At 47.9% G+C, this 25216-nt stretch overlaps 9 protein-coding genes across 9 annotated transcripts, besides 22 other annotated features; all 9 read left to right on the top strand.

Annotated features, from left to right (window-relative positions):
• Positions 1-25216: part of a sequence feature (heterozygous, non-Esmeraldo-like haplotype) that runs on past the window's edge.
• Positions 146-189: a microsatellite.
• Positions 646-3618, top strand: Tc00.1047053503939.130 (hypothetical protein, conserved; the record flags this gene model as incomplete). The annotated part of the gene is made up of 1 exon (XM_810170.1): positions 646-3618. The coding sequence occupies one exon, from the start codon at positions 646-648 to the stop codon at positions 3616-3618; it is 2973 nt and encodes a 990-aa protein (XP_815263.1).
• Tc00.1047053503939.120 (hypothetical protein, conserved) lies at positions 4067-5146 on the top strand (the record flags this gene model as incomplete). The annotated part of the gene is made up of 1 exon (XM_810169.1): positions 4067-5146. One exon carries the CDS (start codon positions 4067-4069, stop codon positions 5144-5146), a length of 1080 nt encoding a protein of 359 aa, XP_815262.1.
• Positions 4269-4298: a microsatellite.
• Positions 5222-5296: a sequence feature (T-rich).
• Positions 5784-5825: a microsatellite.
• Positions 5974-6013: a microsatellite.
• Positions 6111-6240: a sequence feature (A-rich).
• Tc00.1047053503939.114 (hypothetical protein, conserved) lies at positions 6686-6985 on the top strand (the record flags this gene model as incomplete). The annotated part of the gene is made up of 1 exon (XM_810172.1): positions 6686-6985. The coding sequence occupies one exon, from the start codon at positions 6686-6688 to the stop codon at positions 6983-6985; it is 300 nt and encodes a 99-aa protein (XP_815265.1).
• Positions 7070-7091: a microsatellite.
• Positions 7410-7471: a sequence feature (A-rich).
• Positions 7479-7498: a microsatellite.
• On the top strand, positions 7660-8286 carry Tc00.1047053503939.110 (hypothetical protein, conserved; the record flags this gene model as incomplete). The annotated part of the gene is made up of 1 exon (XM_810168.1): positions 7660-8286. The coding sequence occupies one exon, from the start codon at positions 7660-7662 to the stop codon at positions 8284-8286; it is 627 nt and encodes a 208-aa protein (XP_815261.1).
• Tc00.1047053503939.100 (hypothetical protein, conserved) lies at positions 8554-12321 on the top strand (the record flags this gene model as incomplete). Its single annotated transcript, XM_810167.1, has 1 exon — positions 8554-12321. One exon carries the CDS (start codon positions 8554-8556, stop codon positions 12319-12321), a length of 3768 nt encoding a protein of 1255 aa, XP_815260.1.
• Positions 12456-12502: a sequence feature (A-rich).
• Positions 12751-15588, top strand: Tc00.1047053503939.90 (hypothetical protein, conserved; the record flags this gene model as incomplete). The annotated part of the gene is made up of 1 exon (XM_810166.1): positions 12751-15588. One exon carries the CDS (start codon positions 12751-12753, stop codon positions 15586-15588), a length of 2838 nt encoding a protein of 945 aa, XP_815259.1.
• Positions 15745-15810: a sequence feature (A-rich).
• On the top strand, positions 15864-16400 carry Tc00.1047053503939.84 (hypothetical protein, conserved; the record flags this gene model as incomplete). Its single annotated transcript, XM_810171.1, has 1 exon — positions 15864-16400. One exon carries the CDS (start codon positions 15864-15866, stop codon positions 16398-16400), a length of 537 nt encoding a protein of 178 aa, XP_815264.1.
• Positions 16406-16431: a sequence feature (AT_rich).
• Positions 16503-16543: a microsatellite.
• Positions 16600-16644: a microsatellite.
• Positions 16760-16817: a microsatellite.
• On the top strand, positions 16841-19273 carry Tc00.1047053503939.80 (prolyl-tRNA synthetase, putative; the record flags this gene model as incomplete). Its single annotated transcript, XM_810165.1, has 1 exon — positions 16841-19273. The coding sequence occupies one exon, from the start codon at positions 16841-16843 to the stop codon at positions 19271-19273; it is 2433 nt and encodes an 810-aa protein (XP_815258.1).
• Positions 19485-19504: a microsatellite.
• Positions 19716-19815: a sequence feature (CT-rich).
• Positions 20245-20317: a sequence feature (A-rich).
• Positions 20407-20434: a sequence feature (AT_rich).
• Tc00.1047053503939.70 (uncharacterized protein) lies at positions 20608-24588 on the top strand (the record flags this gene model as incomplete). The annotated part of the gene is made up of 1 exon (XM_810164.1): positions 20608-24588. The coding sequence occupies one exon, from the start codon at positions 20608-20610 to the stop codon at positions 24586-24588; it is 3981 nt and encodes a 1326-aa protein (XP_815257.1).
• Positions 24762-24781: a microsatellite.
• Positions 25067-25137: a sequence feature (A-rich).

Raw genomic sequence — 25216 nt, 5'->3', positions numbered from 1 at the left:
CTGGCAGGAACGAGACGAAGTGAAGTAATATATATATATATACAATATGTTTCTGTATGTATGTGTGTCGCTAGTGATTATAGTAGTAGGCTTGATTCTTTTCTTACCCCGCTTCTTTTGTGTTCTTTTTTACTCCGGCACCCACAAAAAAAAAAAAAAAAAGAACAATAAATAATAATAAAAAAAAAACGATTAGACTTGCCATATTTTTGCGCGCGCCAATTGTTATTATTATTATTGTGAATGTTGGGAGTATTTCTCTGTTTCTTTTATCGTGGACATGATGGAAGTGGGGCGGTGCCACGTAGAAGGTGAAGGAGGGGAATAACTCTTATACACTTAAAAATTCACAAAAGGAACGGTGGAAAATAATATTGCCCCCTGTGTTTTATCTTACTGTTGTACCTTCCTCACTTGTTTCTTTGTGCAATGATTTATGCCTTTTTTTTTTGCGCGTTGTGAACGACTTTCGCGGGTCTCTTTATTTTCTTTTTGTTATCTCTTTATTATTATTTGAGGGCCTGCCCTTCAGCTCTCCCAGGGCAAACACGCGTTGGCGGCTGCCTGCAAGGGTCGCAGGGGGAGGGATCGGTGTGGAAAGGATTATTGTAGATACAAGGAGCACACACAAAAAAAATATTTAGTATGGAGGAGGGCTATTCCGGAAACGAAGTGGCGGCAGGTATGTGTGCTGTGGGGTCCTCACTTCCGACAAGATCGCTGCCACTCGACCCACCGCATTCTTCTTGCGCGCCGTCCCCGGTGGGACGCTCCGCCACTGTGATTGGTGGCGCAGTAATACGCAGCCCCATGGCAATGACGTCTCCCGCCGCACATACGACATCTATTGCTGCTGCTGCTGCTTCTTCGGCGGCGGGGCGAGCAATGGAGAGCGCTTCTCCGGTGTCTACCACAACCGCCGCGGAGTATGTGGAAATCGAACAGAAGCAGGCGGAGTTGAGGAGTGTTGTAGAACATCGTATTATGACGCTTGAGCGATCACTAAAGCGTCGTGAAGAAGAAATAGAAACGCTGAAAATGCAGCTACGTAAAACTGAGGAGGACTATCAGTTTAACTATGAGCTCATCAAGGACCGTGATGCGGCGTTGGAGGAGGCTGCGACGCAGCTTCAAGTTTTATACGACGAGTTGAAGCGCCGCAAGTCGGAGGAGTTAAAATTATCCAAGCGTTTGGAGGGGTTTGAGAAGGAGACACACCATTTACGGCAAAGACTTCGAGAGACTGAGGTGGAACGCGAACAGACTGTGCAGCGCGTTCAGCAGATGCATCAACAGAAAGAAAGACAACTAAAGGAGGCTTTTGGCCAAAAAGAGACGGCACTAGAGGCGGAGAAGCAGCGTCTACATGAAGAGTACTTAAAAAGATTTAAAGCAATGGATGACATCCGGGAAGAGACGGCGGATAAGAGTGAGGCGCTGGCGAAAGAATTAGAAGCGAAATGGGGTCAACAAGTGAGGGGTTTAGAGGAGAAACTAGTTGCATCCACCAAAGTGATGGATGCCGTACAAAGTGAGAAGGCGGCCATTGAGTCTCGTTACTCAGAAGCATCTCAGGCATTGTCTCTACTGAAGCATGAAAATGAGTCACTCCAACAGCAGCATCAAGTTTTTGTGGTGGAGGCTGCTGAAAAACAACGTGAGTTGGAGGCGAAATTGAATGAGTACAATGCCGTTATGGGACAAGGCATTGCCACCGCTGAGGACAGTATCCGTCAGCAGACACGGCGAGCCAACATGTTAGAGGTAGAGTGCGGCCAACTACAGTCGCAAGTAACGGAGCTACAAGAGCGGCTGCAGGCGTCACGAATACAGAGAGATGACGATACAAAACGTCTCATGGAGGAGAGTAATAAAATGCGAGAGAATTACCGCCAAGCAGAGACGCAGATGGAAGAGCGACGCCGGAATTGGGCAGACAGAGAGCGTCAATTAACTCTGCAGTTGCAGCGGCTGCAAGAAGAGCTTGAAGATGCAAGAAAGAAAGGCGACACAGCAGTTAGTCGTATGGGCGAGTTACAGGCTCGTTATGAGGTCTCCCAAGAAGAACGGGCCCGGTGCGAACAGGAAATCGAACGTTTTCGTCGGGATCTTCAGCGCTGTCGTGAGGAGGAGCAGCGCACTGCGGCGCACGCGCAAGAAGTGCAGCGTACTGCAGAAGAAAAGATTCGTAACGCCGGTCGTGAGGTGGAGGTTGCACAGGAGGAGGTGGAGCGACTGAAGAAACGTCTATTTGAGGCACAAGAACGGTCCCAGTCAGAGGCAGCACGACTAACGCGAGAGTTACACGCTAGCGAGGCGGCGCGTCAAGCCCTCGAGGAGCATTTCCACCTTGCAGAGGACGCCAACGGGCAGCGGGCGCTTATCGAGAACCTGCGCCGCGAGAAGGAAGCACTGGAGCGAAGGGTATTGGAGCTGGAGCAAACAAATGCGGCGATACGAGATCAAGTAGCCTCCTTCACTATGGAGCTACAAAACGACCCCGTTGTAAAGTCTGCGAAGGAGACGCAGCGCCGAGTACAAGAGTTACAAGAGCAATTATTGCAAGCCCGTGAGGATATTCAGCGTCTGCGCGACACTCTCCGTGCGAAAGAGGAAGAGTTGTCGCGTTACCAGTTGGAGATACTGCGTGCGCGCTCTGCGGAGACGGCGGTTTTGCATCAGCGGGATCAGGAGGACCAACGCCTTCGTGAGGAGTACCAAAGTGCAAAGGAGGCCTATGAAAGTATGCGAAAAGCGCTCAGGGATCAAAAACACCAAAAACAGCAGCAGCGAAGCAGAGTATCGCCTGGAAAACCAGCGACACTAAATCAGAAAAGTGGCAGTGATGATGACGATAGGAGGGATAGGCACCGAAGTGGTGTGAAAAAAGTTTCCTGTGGGGCCGAGAGGGATCCCGTTTCGATGCGGGAGGCGGAATTGTGGCGGCGGAAGTATCTGCAGCTGGAGCAAAATCTTCGTGATCTCCTTCGGGAACGTGATGGCTTGGCAAGGGAGCTGCAACTTACGCGTCAGGATGTCGACGCATTGACAAGCGAGAAACAATCCCTTGTCGATCTGAACTCCCTGTTGAAGGCTCAGTTAAGGGAGGCGTACCGGACCGCATTAGAATACCCACAGCTGACGCTACGACCGCCAACACCAGAACAACATCAGCATCAAGGGGGGCAAAAACAACAGCCAGCCATTGTTCCAATGCAGACTGATACAAATTTAGAATCTGGGAAAAAAGCGGTGCAAGATTCATCCCAACCAGTGCCTTCGCTCGCTGTAGATGCTTTCTTCCGGGGTGTTTCGGCCCCACAGTCCTCCGTCGATGCAGAACGTCTTTCTGCCTTGGAAGTGGAGCTGGCAGCGATGAAGGCAAGTATGCTGAACCATCGTCAGAGTTTTACACGTGCCTCTCGATCTGGCGGGGGAGGTGCCGTTGCCGCCTCCAAAGATCGGGACACCCGAAGGCAGTTGCAACAGCAACAACAGCAGCAGAAGCCACAAAAGAATACTCCCCAGACTGCGTCGATGAGTCGATCTCTCAGTCGGAGTGGCGCGCCGTTGGTTCACCGAGGTTCCTCCGTAGTGCGTCACTACGGCTACATGTAAACGCACTCATGCTCATTCTCCTTTTTAACTGCTTCTTATTGTTATTTCTTTGTATATATATATACAAAACAACACTCTTGCAGTTTATTTTTCTTATTCGGGGGTATATATTTAGATGTTGTTTTGGTGACCGTATCTTTGAGATTGCTGTTTTTCTTTGGGAGTGTACCGGACTGTGCTTGCATCTCTTCACGCTCTTTCAGATTGGTGTGGAATATAAGTGGGGGTACTGGTCTGATCCATAGGGGAAAAGTAAGAACGAGAATCAAGGGTGTGACGCACACGTACGCAGAAGACGGGGAAGCAAAGAAGCAAATTTGCAGAGAGAAGTGAAGGAAAAATCACAAAGGGAATAGAATACGAAAAAAAAAAAAATCAAAACAGAAGGAAATAGAAGCAGCCGGGAAAAAAAAAGGGATTAGCGTAACGCTCGGTGAGGTTCAACAGGATGGGGGCAAACAGCTCGCGTGAGCGACGCTCTCAGCGTCGTAGTCAAAGCAACGCGGTGACACCTCCAGCCAACATGCCTCCACACCTAGCAAACCAGTACAGCAACCGACGTCAAATGCCAAACAATGGCAACAATGTGCCAACAGCGCCAAATTACGATGCATCGCGGCCAGCGCCAACACTCCCACCACCACCACCACCAGCAGCAGCACAGCAGCAGCAGCAGCAGCCTTCTTCTCCTTCTGGAAACGCCGACAATAATAACTCGGCGAATAACAATCAACGGGGTGTTCAGGAGGGACAAATTGTAAAGATGTTGGCAACTATTGATGCCTCTTCAGTGGATTACGATCCAACTATGCAGCGACTCAAGTTTCGCGTTACAAGCGTCTGCCCTTTTTTGTCATACGAAATTCATACCGGTGTGAAGGAATACATCAGAGGGGGAGAGGTTTTTTATATGCCAAACAAGCCCAAAATGGAGCCGCCGCGTCTCACGCTTGAAGGGCCACAGGAAAATAAGGAGATCAATGTGCATATTGATGTGTCCAAGTTAGAGGAAAAAGAGCGTGTCTATAACAAACATTACCCCAAGCAGCAGCCGTGTGTCATTGTTTTGCGTTACCGTATAAAGGAATTACGTAAGCAGGAGAATAGCAGCGCAAATGCCTCTCCAGTTGAGGAGATTGTGGAGCACACGGAACACACCGCGGTGGATCTTGCTGAAAACCCAAAGAGGCGGGTAATCAGTCAGATTATTACTGCTGGGGGTTCAGCGTATGTGGTAGAAGACTTATTTGGAGTGGATGGAGATAGCCCGGGTGCGGCTAATGGCAATCCGGAGGTGATGCTCGGAACCACCATTGTGCCTCATGAAGGCGAGGAAGATGAGGATGGATTGTGTGTTATTTGTCTGACCGTCCCAAAGGACACCGCAGTCATGCCATGTCGTCATATGTGTCTTTGCAAGGGTTGTGCAGAGGAGTTGATGCGTCACACACCCAAATGTCCTGTATGTCGAGGCTTCGTTTCGACACTTCTCCATATGCCGTCGATAAATGGCAACAGCCCTGCATGAACAAGGCGTCTGCCGTGATGAAATTTCTTCAAAGAGTTTGCCTGGTAAACCAAAAGTCTAAGGTGTGGGTTATGCAAAAAGGAAAAAAAAAGGAAAAAAAAAAAGATGAAAACGAATAAAATGGCAGAAATACATCATAAAGAAAAAAAAGGACAACATTGAAGAGATTGATGGTGAGATGGGTTAGGGTGGAATGGTTTCTCAGTAAAGTGGGCTCACTGTGCGGTGGAGATGCGCCTACCTGAAGGAACATGAGGAGGGCAGCTGAAAGGAACGACGACACTCTAAAATCCTGGAGAAGAGCAAAAAAAAAGGAAAAAAGAATCAGGCAACGCGGTACGTCCTGCACGCCCTTTCATTGACTGCGTCGTGGAAATTTTGAATAAATGAGCGGGTAGGCAGCAATCCGGATGGTGTGGTGCTGGGGAGGAGGAGGGATGGAAGAATGGCGTTTCTGAATATGTTGGTTTCTCCTTCTGTCTGCTCTTTTTTTGTGTGTTCCAGCGTCTTTTCCACATCACCTCTTCTGAGCGTGCTTTCGTTCCTCAGTATGCACGGTTTTTATCTAAGTACGATGCGTCACCGGGCAACTTTGATCGCCGTAACCAGATGTGGCTATTATCCGGCCTTTTTTCTCATATATAACATATAGTATATATATATATACATGTATGTGTGTGGGTGTGTGGGCTGCTCCATGCTTTCCATCGCGTTTTTCTGCCGAATGTTGATTTATATGCCATCCCGTCGTCTTTTTTTTTTTTTTTTTTGTCATCATCACAAAACGCAAAAACGCGTTGTTAGGAACAACATAAGAGGAAAATAATTATATACATTTGTATATACATACATACATATATATATGTAGGGAAACAGCAAAGGAAAGAGAAACATATGAACACGAGTGGCGACTTTTACTTTTTGTTGGATGGGAATGCATTGTTTTCCACTTTTGGGACTCTGCTTTTCTCTTTTTTTACCTCTTACTTTTTTTTTAAAGAAATCGTTTTTTTTTTTTTTTACTATTCCTTTTATGTTGATTTAATTGGTGCATTATTTGTTTTTGTTTGCGTGTTTTTTTTTTTTTTCTTATTGATTCTATGGCTTTTGCTGCTGGGGCGAAGAAAAACAACAACAACAAAAAAGAACGGCGGGGCTGTGAGAGGAAGCTAGATAATGAGAGGATGGAGTAGTGTGTTCCAAAAGTTAAATTTTTTCTTGTTTGTTTTTCTTTGTGCGTGTTTGCGTGTTCCATTGTGCACTCGCGACCTGAAGGCGCCCCGTTGGCGGTGATTGGGGACAAAAAAACAACAACAACAACAGCGACAGACGTTGGCGTATCTATCTACCTATCTTTCTATATAAACACAGTTATACACTGCTGAGGGGAAATGGGAAGAGTGTGGTGGTGGTTTCTCTCGTTGTGATGCTCTTTTTAATTGTTTTTCTTTTCTTTTTTTGTTATTTTTGGTGCAAAGGCTTAGGGTGACGGGCTGTTGGTAGTGTTGCTCGAGAAGTGGGTTTTTGCGAGGGGTAGTGATGGCGAACGACTCGTGCCCAAACTGCTGCGCCGTCCTCTCCCTAATGGGCATTGTTCTTCTTCTTCTGTTTGGCGGCATGTTCCGTGCGCGTGCGGTTTCATTTCATATTACGAGCGTAGAAAATGGCTGGGATATCGACGAGAAGGCTCGTGCGTGTTTTAACGGGGCCATCTTTTACGGAATCACCCTTTTTATTTCAGTTGTGGCACGCATTTATACCCGGCGTAGCCAGGCTGCAAAGCAGGCGCTTTTAGAGGCAGAGCGACTACGTGAGAGTATCGAGCTGCGTGTTAAATAAAGCAGCTGGAGGGGGTTCACATCTTCTATTTTTTTTTTGTTTTGTTTTCTTGACTCTTTTCCCTTTTTTGGGTGAGTTCTCGTTTTATTATTATTATTATTATTATGAGGGCCGGAGAAGAGAAGAGGGGACGGGATTTAGTCGGAATGGGGGATTTGAGCTTAATGGTGTTCACGCGGTACATTATTCGTCTTTTAAAGGCAGAGTTAATGGGTGGGGGATGGAATCTGTGCCCATTTTTCACTTCCATCGTGTCGCCTTGTTCGTGTGTGGTCATGATGTGTCGTGTGATACGTTAGGGAGGAGATCTACGTACATAAAGTGCAGTGATGGCATGCTGAGTACCCCGGGCAATCTTCTCTACACTGCCTACGCTACTGTATTTTGTCCGCTACGGATGCTTTGTGATATGTTGCGCAATGAGTGTTTTTTTTTTTAATTATTATTATTGTAGTATCTTATTTTTTATTTTTTATTTTTATTTTTTTGACCTTTATTATTATTATTATTATTTTTCTCTTACTCTCTGAACACGGGCAAACAAAATTTGAAATGAGTGAAGAATTGCACGTTAGGGATAAATTTATAGAGAGTGTGCGTGCACTTTTGGGAAAGGCACGTCACGGAGACATAACAGCAGCAGCAACAAGGCGAAGGACGGGAAAAAATATTGAATGGATCAGTTTAAGCAGCCTCTGGAAGGCATTTTCCGCGATGGCATTCCTGCTCCCGTTCTTAGGGCCTTTGCGCCACTTTATCAGGCTCTGCCCTCGCTTCAAGATGCAGTGACGTCTAGCCGTGACTGCTACTACTGGCGCGCAAATCCGCTGAAGTGTGTGGAAGAAGATGTACAAACGGTTACATCGTTTATGCAGGCAAGCGAGGCGTCATTTCGTCTTTGTCCACAACAGAGCGCCACACTTCTGAAGTGTCACATGACAGAGCCTGCCAGAGCACTCTTCTTTTGCCGTGACGAGGAGTGGGAGTGGCGGACTTGCCTGATGGACCAAACCGGCATCCGCTTCTGGCCCTATGCTAACGCACCGGTTGGTGCTCCATGGAGCAATGGTGGACAAACAGAAGATTTTCATCTTGAGGATCGCTTCTTTTATGAGAACTTCTCATGGTGGCGACGAAAAGCTGCGATGCTTGCCGTGCGTCGCCGGGAGCTGGAAGTACAGGCTCAGAGAAAAAATTGGCTGGATGAGCAAAAGCAAGAAGAGAAGGGGAATTTAACGCAGTCGTTATTACCACCAAAACCAACCCTGGCACCCGTAGGGATCAGGATGAATACCAGTTAGTCTATTGGGTGTTATATTGTATATATTAGCGTGCATTTTTGTGTGTGTGCGCATGGAGTCCACTTACTCTCGAAAATGAAAGGACGGACAGAGGAAAAGTGTGACGCTAAAAAATGAATGACTTGTTGCTCTTGTAGACAGAGAGAGCGAGACTGAGAGAGGTGTGTGTGTGGGGTATCGTCAGTGATAAAAAAATGGGTTAGTATAGGGGGGGGAGGGGGGAATATATATTTTTTTGTATCTATTGTACCTCTCAAGTTGAAATGCATGACTTTGGGGGGAAATGGAATGAACGGGGTTGGAGCGAATTCGATGGAGTGTTTGTGTGTAAGTGTGTCTGTGGGATTTGCGCTCTTTTGGCTTTTTGTTCTGTTTGGTGTTAGGCATTTGCTTCAAGCAGAGTACGTGGAAATTCCTGTTTGGCGTTGCGGGTGGCGGGCGATGAGTGGTGCAGGCTCGGATTTTGCACTAGTGGCTCAACCGCGCGCCACCAAGCCTGCCTTCGTCACAGACGAGGTCCTGTCACCGTTTTTGCAGCCGCGGCTCCGGTTGTCTTCATCCGGCTCTGACGGCGTGCCGTCTGTTGTCCTTGTGGGTCCGTCACCGCCAACGCCGTTTTTGCTGTCGCAACGGGGGCATCTGTCAATGAGCGTCAGTAGCGCTGAGGGCGACGTCAAAATGCCTGGAAATTTGCTGCGCGACGAGGAGTCGCATTTTCGACTGTGTGAGTCTTCTGGTGTTTTGTGTGCCGTTGAGACGCGGGCTTCACGAATGGGGAATGGTGCGATGCCGGCGCAAAAATCACCCACGTGTATTAGCGGCTGCCCCCGCAGCCCCAGCACGGCCACTGGACGATGCGAGGAGGCGACGGAAGCGAGAGGCGGCCCTGGATATTTTTCTCCAACGCGGGTTTACAAGAGCAACGGTGCCGCGGCTAAAAGCTTCAACGCATGCACAAGCAAGACTAGAGGAGTTTCTCAGGTGACATTAAAAAAGAAATTGGACGAGGCTTCCGCCTCTCAGAACGGCGATCGGCTGCTAATGGAGAACGATTTGGGGTCGAAATTACGGCGGGAATCATCTGAGATTTTAGCGGGTTCTCCCGGCTTACGCCACGTGCGATCTTTTGCGGATTGCACCAACTTAAATTGCGTTTCAAACGGAGGTTTGAAGGCACCCCTCATGCCTGCTGGTATCAACAGAAGTTATCATAGCCAACAAGAAGAAAAGCGCCCCATTCAATACCGAAAAGGGAGTTCGTTTTTTTCGTCTGATGGCTTTAAACAAACGCTGCAGGCTCAGCTTTCTTCTCTCCCTTTTCCTTGTCCGTCGTCTGTCGATGTAACAGAGGGGGAGAGGCGTGAAGCGCAACAAACAAGTGTACCTCGCAACAGCAGAATGTGTGATGCCACAAAAAAACACTGGGTTTTGGACGATGACGAAGAAACCCATGGGGAGGCCGATGAAGAGCCTGTACTTCTTAGCGCTCTTATTGATCGGGGCTTGGGGAAAATGTGTGAAGAGGAAGCCGAGTTTTGGAAACACCGCTGTGCTTTGGCCGAGGAGCAGATGGCGGTAGAAAATCGAAATGTTGATCATGATGATGATGAATTCCGCTCTCGTAAGACAGCACAGACATTGCTGCAGCAACGTGCGGCTTCAACGCCAGATGGTAAGAGCCCCTCGCAACTTGAATCACTTTCTCGTTGTTTAGACGATATACGCACCCAGCGTGTAGTGTCTAAGGGAGAAATTTGCTCCGTGAGTCAGCAGGTGGAGGTGGTCAAAAAAGGGGACCAGAAGAATGAGGAAGAGGAGGAGGCATCAAATCAAATAGAAGGGCGCCGTTCTGTCGCTTCCGCCAGTCAAAAAATGGTGTACCAGGACGATTCTCCGACAAAGACGGCCGAAAAGGAGAATCAAGGGCTTTTAGAAAAGGAATGTGAACAACTGCAAAGGAGTATTGCACGTCTCCGCTCAGAGCGCGAGGATCTCAGAAGGGAATTGGAAACTCAGGTCATTCGCAGTGAAAAATTAGAAGCGAGCCTTGTTGCGAAAGAGGAGCAGCAGGCGGCTGAGCGAGAGGAGTGGCTTTCGCAGGAAAATAAATTAAAGAATAGACAGGAAAAGCTGGCGGCTGCCCTGCGCCAGGTTCATCGACATGTTGCCAGCACAGCCGAGAAACTTGAGCGAAGCGAAAAAGATCTCGAGGCTTCCAGGAAGCGGTGCTGCGCTCTGGAGACTGAGTTGGCAGCAGCCAAGATGGAAGTCCTGGGATTGAAGGCTACTTGCACGGAACATCTGGAGGAGGGCCAGCGATTGCAGAAACAATTGGAGCAACTCGAGTCGGAACTGCGGCCGTGCGACACGAGCATGATGAATACGAGCAGCATTGATGGAAGTGACAAGACAGCGATATATAAGGGTGACATTGGAGATGGAACAGCATTAACTGATGTCTCGCGTGAGGACACGGAACGAAGACTTCGATCTGTGTTGCTTGCAATGCGTCGCGGTGAATCGCGCCATGAGTGGATTGCATCAGAGCTAATAGATGCAGCAAAAGCTTTGGGAGGGAGAGATGTGAATAAAACATTGTCAAATGTTGACAAGGAACTTCGTCAATTGATGCAGTCACTAGACGTGCTGCTGAAGTTTAATCCGGAATCATCTTATGATGTGTGGGATTTCCCACCAGTCGAAGATGAGCAGCTTGATGGGCAGTTGACTGCTATAAACGACGGGAACTCCATAACTGATTGTGTGAGTCGCGCCCAAGAGCGTGTGTCTCAGTTGGTAGAGTGGGCAAGTGCACTTCAGAGACGACATTCTGAGCTGACGGAGGAGCTAGAGGTCGTTCGTGCCGATCGGAATGAACTTGTGGGGCGTCAAAACAAGGGAGCGCAACATTTTCAGAAGCTGCTGCTTTCAGCTGAAGAGGAAAAGACGCGGTTAAAGGCTATTTTAGGGGAGCGCAATGAAACCATTAGGAAACTTAAGGAGGAATGGCGTTCTGCCGGTGATTCATCCAAGGAGCCGGCAAGAAGGGCCAGTGAAGGGCCTTTTATGGCGACACAGGCCACCGGGGATGATATTGACACTTTGCATGGGGCTCGCACTTGCGATTTTGAACGTTTGATAGAGCACATGGAGCAGCAGACGGAAATATTTGGGAATTCGCTAGACGCGTTGCTTATGGAGACTTTGGAAGCAGTGAAAAAAGCACATGAGAATCACTTGACGCAGGCAGAGTGGCGTAACACTGCGTCTCCGGAACGACGGCGAGGTGTTCGCAAAGAGCGTGATCTGAACCAGCGAGCTCAGGATGAATCTCTTGACGCCTTGCGGTCGGAACTTAAAAGTGTGCGAGTGGAGCTTGCTGAGAAGGAAAGTGCAATACGCACGCTCTTGCGGTTACAAATGCGTCAAGGAGAAAAATTGCATCAGGAGCTGCGCAACGAACCGGTACCGAAGACACCTGGATCTTTGGGAAACTCGCCAGCGTCTTTTTCCCGAGTTCGGACGTCGTCAACATCTTTGGGTGGTGAGAAATTTGGTGACGATACTTCTAATGGTCCTGTTTTGGATTCGCCCAAGGCTGCTCCTCGCAGCGGAGGTGCTCTATGCGCAACGGAGGATGGGGTGCAGCACTTCCACAGTGCCGACCGAACGGGTATGATACGAGGGACGTTATCGTCGTTTGTGCCTGCTACTGTCTCTGGGCACGGAAAACCGAATCAACCACGGCATCATCGTTCTCATTCTCAGCATATGCCTCGGACGCAATTTCGTTCTTTGTTGCCATCTGGAGAAATTGTTTCAAGCTCTTCGTCGTCATCTGGCCGCTTTTCCAATTCGCTCCCAAGGGAAGCCACGGATGAGCATCACAGTTGCAGCAATAGAGTTCAGAGGGGTGTAATGCGCAAACATCAAGAGGTATGGATGCGCCAAGCCGAAATGATGGGAATATTGACTGATGTAAGCCAGTATGGTGCATCGTCCTACCGGACAACTTCACTGCAGACAGAAAACTGACATTTATATAAATGAATCTTTTGAGAACAGTGATGCGGTATGATTATGCGCCTCTTAAAATAGAATCATCTCCTTCACCAGGGGGGTGTAGCCATTCGGTACTTTTATTTTGCCTGTTGTTAGATATTTGTGTGTCTTTTTTTCTTCTTCTTTTTTGCCTTTTTTTTCTTTTTTCTTTCTTGTGCTCTTCTGCGGAGGGTATGAGAGAAGAAGAGTGCGATAGATTGACAGTTTTGGTTTTATCACACAAAGTATGGGCGTCTTTTGCATTTGGAGGAAACTCGATTGAAACGTTCTTTTTTTACTTTTTCTTTTTGTTTTGGTTGCGAATGGTGACCCCCCCACCTGCGGGCTTCTTCTCTTCTGTGCTGTTTTTCTTTCTTTTCTTTATATACATATATACTCTCTCTTTCAGCCTCAGGGGAAAATATGAGGCGTGCTGCTTGGTGGTGCTTGCATTTGATTGGCGTTGTTGCCCCGTTCAGCAGCACCGGTGGTGGTCGTTGCGTCCATCTCCCCGCGGACGGCGATTCGGCGGATGGCAGTCGATGCACGGAAAGCAGGCCGTCTGGGCCGTCAAAGACAACGACCCGTTTGACCCTCAATGCCCTGTCGACGGATGTTCGACGTCTACTTGAAAACTCAGCGACTCGGTTCTGGGAGACGCCTGGAAGCGTTGACACTGTCTTGACGATTCTACTCGGGCACCAACGCGGTAGTCATGGAGGAAATAGTGACATTCTGCACCCCTTACTGGGCGTGGAGATTTTAAAAGGGCTGGGATTCGCAGTCTGGAAGGGTGGCACAATTGGTGGTGGCGGTGGCTGGGCCAGGCGCAGCGGTATCTCCAAGGAGGATCTTGGCAAGGTTGCGAGATGCGTTTTGCAACCGCTACTTCCTCACGTAATCGGACACCCAAGAGTGCGATCGCTTCTTCCCGTAATTGTCGAGTGGCTGGTTTGCATTTCTGATATTCCTCTCAGCGAATGGCTCCCACAACTGTCACTGTACTTGGATGATTTTGCCGCTTTGAAAACCAACGGCCGATGCTTTATGGGACCTTCGCCGGGGTTTTTTCTGCAGTACATGACTCCCAAATTACTACATGAGGCGGTAGATACGCAGCGTGAGGTGTCTCTTGATTTGCGTCAGGTGCTTGACAGAATGGTGCAGTTACTTGCTACGGGAGGTGGTGTTGCTCTAACACCGGAAAAAACGTTGTCGGATGGTTCACGTTCTGTTTCCACGAGTAACGATTTGATTGACTGCATTTTTTGGCAGGGTGAAATCCCATTGATTTTGCGAAACAATTTTGTCCGTGAAGCTTATGTGCGTTTGTGTCACTCAACACGATGTGAGGCGAATGAGTATTTTCCTCATGCAGGATTTGTGGGAAAGGAATCTCAAACCTTTTTGATACTTCCTGTTGTGGATGACGATGTGTTTAGGCGTCTCCTCCTACGTCTAATGCCGACTTCTTTCTGCAGTGCAGCGTCTGAGACGGCGGCGATTTCTTTAGATTATCTGGTTCTGGTCAAGCCTTTGCTAAAGCTGGAGGATCCTTCAATTATTTTTCGCTTTATCACGCCATTATCGGAATTTGTGTCGGTCGTCTTGGATGGTGTTTTCTCTTCGCCACTTCGACTTTCTTTTAATGGCATCAGGGCATTGATTTATAGCATCATTGGAGAGTTACAGCAACTACAGAAGCGTCCACCGCCTTCCTGCTTCTCATTATTGCCTCACAAGCCGCGGATTCACGTGCTTAAGGCTCTCTGCGACAGGTTGCTTGGCGATGCGGAGCGAAAGCTGAAAGTTTCTGGTGCTGACGCAACCTTTCCTGGGGTGCCGTTGCAGGATCAAGTGAACATTCTTCGCACCTTTTCTCGTGCCGCACGCCGTCTTGTGAGGGCTGTGCAGACGGAGAAGACAGCCAGTCTACTCGAGGAGGGGCCTGAAGGATCCGCTCTTCAGGCAGGTGGTGTTGTCGTGAGGCACAACGATGTGACTACCATCCTCCGCAACACAGCCTTCCGCGTGCTGGAAACATCTCTTTTTCGATATTACGACGCCCTTGAAAAGTGGTCGTCTTTATCCACTGGTGGTGATGCTAGGAACAACGATCATGTGGCAGACGCACTGACTGAAATTGAACATCATGCGGGAGGCCGATCGACTTTCTTCACTGCACGTCATCTTCTTCAGCACCCCTCTCGTCATGACGTTACAGCTGTCATAGAGGCTTTGCGGATTGTGGCGATACAGGCCCTATTGTTGCGTTTGCCGGAATGCAGGGAGTGGCTGCGGGCGAACTTTGCCACAGCGATTGCCGTTGCTTTTTTTGATGTGTGGCATCGCACAATGAAAAAATCACTTAGTTGTAATATGAGAGGATTGAACCAGGAGGAGGAATCATTTTCTGTATTTATGGAGTCGGAAAATCTTGTATCATGGAGGCTGCTCTGGACGATGCTGCTGCTTCATCAAAGTTGCTGCTCGTGTGATGCATCTATGAAGAGCCAACTTGGAATAAATGTCGGATCTGCTTCTATCTGTGCCGTGTTTCGTTCACTCTTAGATCTGCTTACATTACATGGTACATGTACGGAGTTCAGTAGCTTTGGTTCATCTTTGCCTCTCCAGGATGTGGAAGTACTGTCAACAGCTGAAGCAGAGGCAATGCCAGAAGTAAAAGAGGAGAAAAGAGATGAGACACCCAAGTCGTTGCCAAAATGCGTTGCTTATTCGGCAATGGGAGGTTTTTCTATTGGCGGAAGTACGACGCGATGGGAGCTACAGGAGGAGTTGTTGTCTCTTGGAAGTGGTGTTGGTAGGGGCCTGTGGCGCTGGCTGGGGACGCCACGAGCCGTATGGGAAGTTGTCTCCGCAGGGGCTAATAACACGACCACGGTCACTGGAACGATGCCTGCTGGGTCTGGTGGGCACTACGCCGGCTATCTTCTTCCATGGACGACGGTGGCACATAGTCGTCATTCTCTAAGGTTGTACGATGAGAGCGGCCAGTCAGCAGCAGCGGCCTCCGCGTTTGACGCCAATCTCAGTGCGCTTTTTCAGCTGGAGGATCGACCCGTGGTGCGGGTTGTGGGTCTCACAGAGGAGGCGGCGTTATTTCGTGAAATGGCTTTTACCCCAGAGTTGTTATTGGGCTCCGGTGTCAGTGTTGTTCACCCTGAGGCGTGTCGGCGGAGTCGAGGCCGGGATTTTTTGATGGAAATGGAGGTTGACGACGATGACGGCCTCGACTAAAGCAAACAGTAATGAGGAGGCGTCAAATGTTTGCGGTTACGCCTTCATCCAGTTTATTTATTTGTTTTTCCACGAGTGACAATAAAAGAACAACAAATTCAAATAACACTTATTGGCCCCAACTAGAGATGTGGGTTCTGCCTCTTTTTTATCTCATTTTTTTTTTCTTTTTTTTTCCTATTTCTCTGTCGTTCTTTTTTTTTTTTTTTTATTGTTGTTTTTGTTGACTTTGGTCCTTGTCGGGCGTTGGAAGGGGAAGAGGCAGTAAAGAAGGCATGGTAAATCTCTCCTTTTGCCTCCGTCACAAGCTGCGTGACGCCGCTGGAAATGCGCACAATTTTGCGTTTGACATCATGACAAAGGTGTACCGGGAGGCGGTGTATGCCAAGGATGCACGATACGCCGGGAACCCCATGTACCCGGAACGTCAGACAAGCGCAACTGCAGCTGGTATTGCGCGTTCGCCGCCGGCTTCAGCTTCCACTGTGGCTGAGTTAGGTAAAATACAAAAAGGGGATCAAACTGGTGCTTCGACGTCCGCATCCAGTGAGATGCCTCGTTCCCAAAGAAGAAGTGGCGTTCAAGTGGATATTTTGAACCTTTACCGTGATATGCTGAGGGCGTTGCAGCGGTTGGAGGACCCGCGGACAAGAAAAGACCTGCGAAAGTTCATTCGTAGTGAGTTTGACAGCAATCGCGATATCCCACGCAGGTGTATTACTCGCATTGAATGGCATTTGCATCACGGAAAAAACAAACTCGAGGAGCTGCGCACCATGCGACCTGATACGAAATTTTTTCTTGTGAAGTAAAACACAATAATTATTATTATATATATTTTTTCTTGTTGTTGTTTGCACCTTTCCATCTCTCTGTTTCTCCAAACGATAAGGAGGAAAAAATAAAAACAAGAAAACAACAACAACAAAAAAAAAAACAGCAACGGCAACAGCAAAAAAGGGATTTCTCGAGGAAAGGGAGTACGACTACTTTGCTTGTCTTCCTATAACATTTTTTTATTTTGGTCCTTTTTTTTTTCTTTTTTTTTTTTTTTTTGTACGTGTGTCTTTTTTCAACACCGTTGGATGTATAGTGCGGTAAATATAAGCGCATGTGCATGGGTTTTATTAGAGCACCATTTCTAAATTTCGCGTGAATTGGAGTGTGGGGGGTTTTTGTTGTTTTTTGTGTTGTCACTATTATTATTGTCGTTGTCGTTATCATTGTTGCGCTGCAAAGGAGAGTCCTGATCATGAAAATGAGTTACAGCGTCCACTCTCCACCGGCGCTGCGGTGTTGGTGCACGTTGCCTTTCAGTTCAAGGAGGAAGGCATCGTCTTTGGAAAATACTTATTTCAGTAACCGTACTGTCTTTTGTTCTTCAGCACGATGGATTTACCGCCGTCACTGTGAGGCGAGTGTGTCTGGTGCAGATCTTTCCTCCGGCTTCTTCTTTTATTCTTCTCTCAACAAAGAGCAGGTAACGAATTCTACCAGAACGATGTCAGCAAGTGATTGCAGGGGCGAGTCGGAGATGCTGAAGATTCTCCGAGCTCTTGGTATGGATCTGCCTACAATTTCCCACGAGGAGAAGCATACTGTGGAGGAAGCCAACAAGGAGCTTGGGCGCTTTGGCGTACCGTGCACGGGCACCAAAAACATTTTTTTGAAGAGTAAGAAGGAGGACCTGGTTCTTGTGACGGCATTACACACCACCAGGACGAACATGAAAGTGATACAGGATGCTTTGTCTCTGAAAGATCTTCGCTTTGCCCCGGAGGACGTTTTGCGGACTCATCTGGGCGTTGTGCAGGGGGGTGTTACCCCGCTGGCACTCGTAAACAACGAATCAAAGAACATTAAATTGGTGCTAGACAAGGCGCTGGTGGAAAGTACCGTCCCTGTAGTCTTGCACCCGTGCCGTAATGACAAGAGCTGTCTGATTACGCCCAAACAGCTGCAAGATTTTCTTAGGAAGCTGGAGTATCCATTTGTGGTGGTGGACTTTTCGGCGGAAGCCACGGGAGGTACCCCGTCTGGCGATAACACAAGGGCAAAGAGTTCCACGTCTCTAAAGGAGACGGGGAAAAAAACTTCCCAGCCTGCCGCAGCCGCAACTACCGGCGGCGCTAATGTTACTGGTGAAACAAAATTGGGTATTCTGGTGAAGCGTGAGGAAAACTTCCCACAGTGGTACGTCGAGGTGATTACGAAGGCTGAGATGATCGAGTACTACGATGTTTCGGGTTGCTACATCATTCGCCCATGGGCATTTTTTATCTGGAGCCGCATCCAAAAATTTTTTGGGGCCCGCATTGAAAGGATGGGAATTGAGGATTGTTACTTTCCCATGTTTGTCTCCAAGTCTTGCCTGGAACGCGAGAAGGATCACGTGGAAGGATTTGCGCCGGAGGTGGCATGGGTGACGAAGGCAGGTGAGACGGATCTTGAGGTGCCTGTTGCTATTCGTCCAACAAGCGAAACAGTGATGTACCCATATTATGCAAAGTGGATCCGCTCACACCGTGACTTGCCAGTGAGGCTGAACATGTGGAATAACGTTATTCGCTGGGAATTTTCACATCCCACACCGTTTATTCGTACCCGAGAGTTCCTTTGGCAGGAGGGACACTGCGCGTGGCAGACGGAGGAGGAGTGTTCCCAGGAGGTACTTGAAATCCTTGATCATTACGCTGCTGTCTACGAAGAACTGCTGGCCGTTCCGGTGGTGAAGGGAAGGAAGACAGAGAAGGAGAAGTTTGCCGGCGGCTATTACACAACAACTGTGGAGACGTATATCGCCGCGATTGGTCGCGGTTGCCAGGGTGGGACGAGCCACAATTTGGGCCAGAATTTTGGAAAGATGTTTAACATCAGCTTCCAGGATCCCGAGAAGAATGATGGTTCCACTCTTATTCCGTGGCAGAACTCGTGGGGACTTTCTACTCGCGTTATTGGCGTCATGACAATGGTCCACGGGGATGACTCGGGGATAGTGCTGCCTCCACGCGTCGCTTCGGTGCAGGTTGTCATTATTCCTGTGGGTATTACAAAGAACACTACGGATAAGGAGCGAAAGTCCCTGCTGGAGGGATGCAAGACCCTTGAAAAGGTTTTGGTAAGCGGTGGCATCCGTGCCAAGGCAGATCTTCGTGATAACTACAGCCCTGGATGGAGGTTCAACCACTGGGAGGTGAAGGGCGTGCCGGTGCGTGTCGAATTGGGGCCGAGGGAGCTCGCATCATTAAAAATATCACTTGTCTTGCGCCACGATGGCAGCCGTCGCTCTCTTTTATGGGACAAGGAGTTGCCCACTGCAATGACATTGTTGATGGACGAAATTCATAATAGCATGTTTGCAAAGGCCAAAAGGGAGCGTCAGGAAAATACAAAGAAATTGACAGAGTGGAGTGACTTTACCCCTGCACTCAACAGGAAGTGCTTGGTGTTGGCACCGTGGTGCGGTGAGATGTCGTGCGAGGAGCAGGTGAAAAAGGACAGTGCGGAGGAGTCAAAGGCAATGCAGAGCGAGGAGATGAAGGATGATGCACGTGCCCCAAGCATGGGTGCTAAAACGCTCTGCATCCCGTTTGATCAGCCGGAGTCTGTCGAAGGCAAAACATGTATCTGCAAGAGCTGCAGCCGCCCTGCGAAGCACTGGGTGCTCTTTGGACGCAGTTACTAACTAGCCAGGGATGTGAGCAGGTAAGGCTATAGGAAAAGGCATTGGAAAATAAATGACAAGGCTGATGAATTGCGGAGAGAATTCTCGCGGGAAGGAAATCAGAATGATGTGGGAGAGATGAAAGGAAAAAAAAAAATAATAAAAGAATGGCAACACGTAAACTGCGGTGATATGCGGCTTTTATGATATGCAGACCCAAAGGGGAAAGCCCTTTTTTTTTTTTTTTTTTTTGCATGCTAAATATGACTGTAATTATATGGCGTTGTTTTGGTGTTGGAGGTGCTTGCATACTCCTTTTTTCCTTCTTTTTGTATGTCTTAATGATGGGTTGCGTCCGGCATGTACCATTTTTTTTTTGTCCGGGTGTGTTTTTCCTTGAGCTTCGGGGAAATGCCACCTGCTGTTTTAGAGGGAAAGGTGCTCCACCAATATTTGTAGTTTGAGAAGAAAAAAAAAACGAAAACGAAAACGAAAGCATGTCAGAAACGAAAAAAAGGAAGAAGAAAAAAGAAAAAGGGGATGATTGTGAGAAGGAAGATGAATTTCTGATAATGAAACGAATACAGCCTCCCTGACGTGAATGGTCGTACGTGTTCTTTCCACCGAAGAAAATAATGCGGGTCGCGTGAATAAACCGGTGGGTTGTGCTAAAAGGCGATCGGAAGGAAACAACAACAACAGGGAAGAAAAACGATAAATTTATAATAATTAATGAGTTAAGCGTGCGAGGAGCTTGTGAGTTCCTGTCTTTTGTGGGGAAGGATTCTTTAGTTTTCTTCTCCGCGTTTATTTAGGTGTGGTTGGCGCCACGAAGCTGTTGAGAGCGTTTTTTTTTTTTTTTTTTGTTGCCAGTTGTCAGTCGAAGAGGAAATTTCTTTTGACTGGGCACCGAATGGAAAGGACGGGCGTGAGGGGTGCCAATACTATGCACCGGCGTTGAATTCAAAGGCGCAAACGCAAAAAGCATTGCGTTTTTTTTTTGTTGTTGTTGTTTTACTGCTTCTTCTTGTAGTTGAATTCTGTTTTTCCTTTTTTTTTTTTTTTAATCCTTTAAAGGCTTGAGTTTGTCTCTTTGGTGGTTTATCTTTGCTGGGGTTTACTCGCGGCGTGGTGGAAGCGGGCTCAGTGTTCACATTTTATTATTATTATCTTTTTTTTTTTCTTACGTAAAGGGGGGATTTTATTTTCTCAATTGCTGATACACGTGTCGAGTTGAGGGATTGGGGTGAGGGGAATAGGAAGGAGGGCGGTACGTGCGATTTGGGCAGCTTTGTTTCCGCAGCGGATTGCAAATTTTGGGGAATACATTTTGTTGGAGGGTATTGAGTCGCACAATGGAGAAGGAGGTTGTGTTTTCGAAGCGGATTCAGCAGCTTTGCCGCCGCATCGACCGTGCAAGGCCTGTCTTTGAGCAACACGCAAGTGGTGAGCTGAGGGTATTGAGTGAAGCGCAGAGCCGGCAGGTCGAGATGTATCCACTCTGGCTTGAGGATCTGGAGCATCTGAGGCAGGGTCGTCCACCGCCCTTACGTCCATCGAAGTTGCCAAACGCAAGTATTAAGGCACCGGATGGGGCGACGAGCCAAGAGGAGTTACCTGCGAGAGACACTGCCGTGGTGGTGGGAACCGAATCAAGAAATGAGCTGGAACTTGCTGATGATGTCGCTGCACAGCGCAGTGAAGAAGGCTCTGCTACGGTAGAGAAGAATGGGAACGAAGAGGAGGAGGTGATGGACGAGAGAGGCTCGTCACAACAGCAGTCTAGATGCACGGAGTCAAAAAAGAGGGGTAATGCGAAGAAGCAGGTGGTTGCGAACGGTTTTGTTGGCAACTTTGAGTCCGAGAAGGAGCGTGTCGTTGAACACCTTCGATCCCTTCCACCTGCCGCGCGAGAAACCTTCATTTGCAAATATCTTCGAAAGATTAACGATGCCGATGAGTTGCGAATTTTAAAGAAACGGTTTGAATCAGCAAACAATCTGCGCCAAAAAATGATTTCAGGGGACGTCAGTTGTCCCTCCAAGTCACAACTGGAAATTATCAAAGGGTTGCCGGAGCTTCGTCGCACACTAAGCCGGCTCAAGCGTCATGCGAAGATGGAGGAAAGGCGGGCGATGAAGTTTTTTCTGCAACTCCTGGAGGAAATAAAGGAGGAAGAGGAGTGGGGGAAACAGCCCGCCTCAATTGTTTTACTGGAAAACGAGGATGAAAAGAGGGATGATGAAAACGGGGCCACTGAAACTTCTGCGAACGGGGAAACTGCACCTGATAATTCAACCGTGGAGGAAATCACGGAAACACACGTAGAAATGCAGTTACCAATTGTTAACACGCTTGCTGCAGAGCAGACGGACTCCGCAATAAAACTGGAGGGCAATTTTGCTTTAATCCGGCGTGGAGTGGTGGATAGCAGTGGAAACGAAAACAGTACATCCGTGCAGACTGAATTCAAGTCAGAGGGAGAAGCCAATATAGATCCTTCTCTTTCTGGTCATACAAGCCTCTGTGGAAATAACGCAGTGAGGGGTGTGGTTGTCTCTCCACGAGCTACGCACGAGGTTGGACCGAGTAGCACTGGCGATAGGGAGAGGGACCGCATTTATAATCCTTTGGTTGATTGCTCTAATTTCAATTTCTCCAAGAATGGCTCGCGACCAGAAATAAAGGCGCTACATTTTAACCAGGTGAACAAGAAGGAAGAGCAAGAACAACAGCAGCAGAAGCAACGAGAGAATGATGGGAAGAAGAGTGAAGGTTTGATTCGATCCGATGATGAATCCGCTTTTATTGGCACTGACCAAAAGACGCGTGAAATGGCGAAGCAAAAAGTGTTGGAGATGCCATCGCATATCACGAGGGAAGAACTTGGATTTATTCAGTTGCACATACCGATTTTTTATAGGTGCAAGGCTTCTGAGGGAAGAGAACAGAGTGCTCATATGGAAGAGTTAGAACCACGGACCGCTGCGGTACTTCGCCGAGTGGAAAAGGAGCTTCAGTACATCCTGCAGCACCCTATTCCAAATGTCACGGTTATTAATTCTCAACTACGACTAGAAAAGGGTAAATGCTCACATGCGAAAATTGAAGCTGAAAGCGAGAGCATCACCCTGGCGAGGTGGAATGTGTATGTCTCTCCTTCTGATGGCCCGCTCGCAGGGCAATTGCTCCACATTGTGGTTGACTTTTCCCAGCATTACCCATTTGTTCCACCTCTAATCTATTCCACTTTGTTTTTGCCGTTGACTACGATGATGGTTTCCGAGAGTGGCCAGCCCAACACAATTCGGCTGTTTTCAACGTGCGCTCCTGCTGTGGCTCATGATGGCAAAAGATTGGCTAATAAGAAGTGTACCATTTGGTGTCCAGAGTCGGGTATGCACGAAGTTTTTTCCCGACTGCCGAGCTTTTTTGATTCTGGGGCGTTTGCGGCTTCTCGAGAGGCACTTGGGAAGGAACTGTACGGCAGCAGCGTTGCGGAGGCAAGACTGGCGTGTGGGAGGTCCGCGGTTGAGTTTCTCATGGGCAATGGCAAGGTGAAGGTCCCCACGCCGACCACAATAGAGATGGTGAACGGTCCTTTTCTTGTTTATGCCCCTGCTGCTGGGGATGCCAAAGGAGAAAAGAAGAAGTATGGAAATTCGAAAATTAAAGGCAAGAAGGGTGCATTCGGTAGTGAGACAGTACAGTACTACGAGGACGGAGATCGGGGCGTTATTCAGGGCCCTTTTAGAGGTTGTTGGGGACATTTGTTACAAATGCAATTGCCTTTTGCACGCGCAAGGAGGAATCAAAAGAGGAGGAGCAAAAAAATTTCACGAGGATTAAATGGACCCGTTGTGACTGCCCGGGTTTGGGCTCGTGCAGGGGAGGTGTTTCCGGAACTGGAACTTGTTGCTATCTCAGAGCAGTCTGCCATCAGTAAAGAACTTCATTGGGCAGAGTCGGTTTTAGGGACTCCACGAACAGAAGGCCCCAATGGTGAAAAGAATCAACAACCATCTGGGTCATTAGCTGTCATTGCACATTGTAAAGTGAAATTAACCGCGCTTGAGGATAGAAAAGGTGCCGTGGTGCGGTTTTTTGTGGAGGAAGAGGAGGGAGTGACGAGGGATAACGACGAGAATGGCAAGAGGAACTTGCCGCGCTGCGAGAATGGTGATCAAGCGGGGGTGACACATGTGTACCTCCCCAGAAGTTGCGCCTCACTCTCTCCTGAGGGCGAGGAGACATCTTTGTCATGGGCCATTGTAATTTATGTGGGGGATGGATGCTCGGCGACCGTGGCCTTTTCTGTTCCTGCAGTGGGAAGTAATGTGGAGGATGTGAGGAATGCCATGGAGGCAGGCACACACGTTTCCGATGTTGCTCTAGATCTCGTGGCTGGCACGGTGTCTGATTCCGCGGAACGTACTTTTGCCAGGCGAATTTCCTCTTGTTATGATCCAGCTTCACTGTTTTGTGTGGCGTCGTTGGCGGCCGGGAGAGAAGCGGGTATTCTTGGGGTGTTGTGTAAGGTGATTTACCCCTCCCCTTCTACCCATTCCTTTGTGCCGGAGAATGTAGTTGTCTTTCCACGTTTGATCCTAAGTGAGAATGCGTTTGACGCGCATTTTTTATGCGGCATGAAGAAGTTGTTTTTTACTTCATCCCCCTTTTCACCATGTACATTCTTTTTGCCATTGACAGCACCACATGAAACGCTTCCGCATGCGGTACAAAACCGTCTCAAACTTAGTCTCACTCAGGTCCAGCGTAACCCTGATGCCTCGACGGCTTATGCCCCACCCTTTAAGGAGAAGTGGGCGCTGCGTTTTTTTGTTCTTGCACTGAGGAGCCTTGGAGACCAGGCGAAGGATGTACACGACGCCGGGGAAGCGAAGGACGAGACAAGAGAATCTTTTTTACATTCTGTATACAAACACACAGCTTATAGCTTCACCCAACTTGTCAGGGGCGAAGCGGGACTACAGAAGTTATGCCACTTTATTGCTGCAGGAGATTTCCCTTTAGACCGTCCCTCTGCTACTCGCACGTCACACAAGAGGGATGCGGAAGAGCTGGAGGCTCTGGAGTGGCTTTTAGCTTCGTGGTCCATTCGAACAGGTCTTGTTGCTTTTGAAGCTGAGAATAATACTAATTTTATTGCCAGTAGTGCTACTACCAGTAAGAATACAATTTTGCAACCAACGAGAGAAGATTGGCATGCCACCACCAATAAGCTGATGGCAAGTTTGAATGAGAGCAAAAAAAAGGATCTCCTGAGTCAAATACAATTGCATGCTAATTTTTTGTATGATGCCACCTCAAAATGATATTAACTTTCTTAAACTTTATTTATTATTTGTTTTTCTTACTCTTTTAAGAAAGTAAAACGTGGGGAATGATGAGGGCGGAAAAGAGTTTTGAGGGTGATTTATTTGCTCAGGGTCGAATTCATTACTTTTATTGTACGGCTGCGTCATTCAACTGCTGTCAAACCGTAACGTATATATATATATATATATAACATTTTACTCCTTTCACCACTTTACCACTATCTGAATATCCTTCTTTTTTAAATCTACAGCAAATGGATTAAGAAGAACACCGGATTGTATTTTTAAATAGGCTTTTTGTTTTGTCTTGTTTCCTTGCCTTTCTCTTGACGCACATTTTTGTTTAGGTGATTATATCTGCGTGACTGGTGCTATATTGAGGTGTGCCATTTATTTCATGCCTGTCTGGCTCCTTTTTTGAGTTTGCATGGCATACGCATGTGTGTGCCATTGCTATTTTACCCTCAATTTGCATTTTTTATTTTTATTTTTATTTATTTTTTTCCCTTATTTCTTGTTGGATATTTTTTTTTTATTTTTATTTTTTTGTTTTTGTGGAAGAGGGACAAGGTGTGTGGGTCGGCGCCGAGTGACGACGCAGACGGCTGTGAGAATTGCGTTTTTT

The sequence above is a fragment of the Trypanosoma cruzi genome, genomic scaffold, assembly GCF_000209065.1.
Source record: "Trypanosoma cruzi strain CL Brener 1047053517087 genomic scaffold, whole genome shotgun sequence".
NCBI lineage: Eukaryota > Euglenozoa > Kinetoplastea > Trypanosomatida > Trypanosomatidae > Trypanosoma > Trypanosoma cruzi.
The sequence above is the reverse complement of the archived record's forward strand: the minus strand, read 5'-3'. Positions and strand labels throughout refer to the sequence as shown.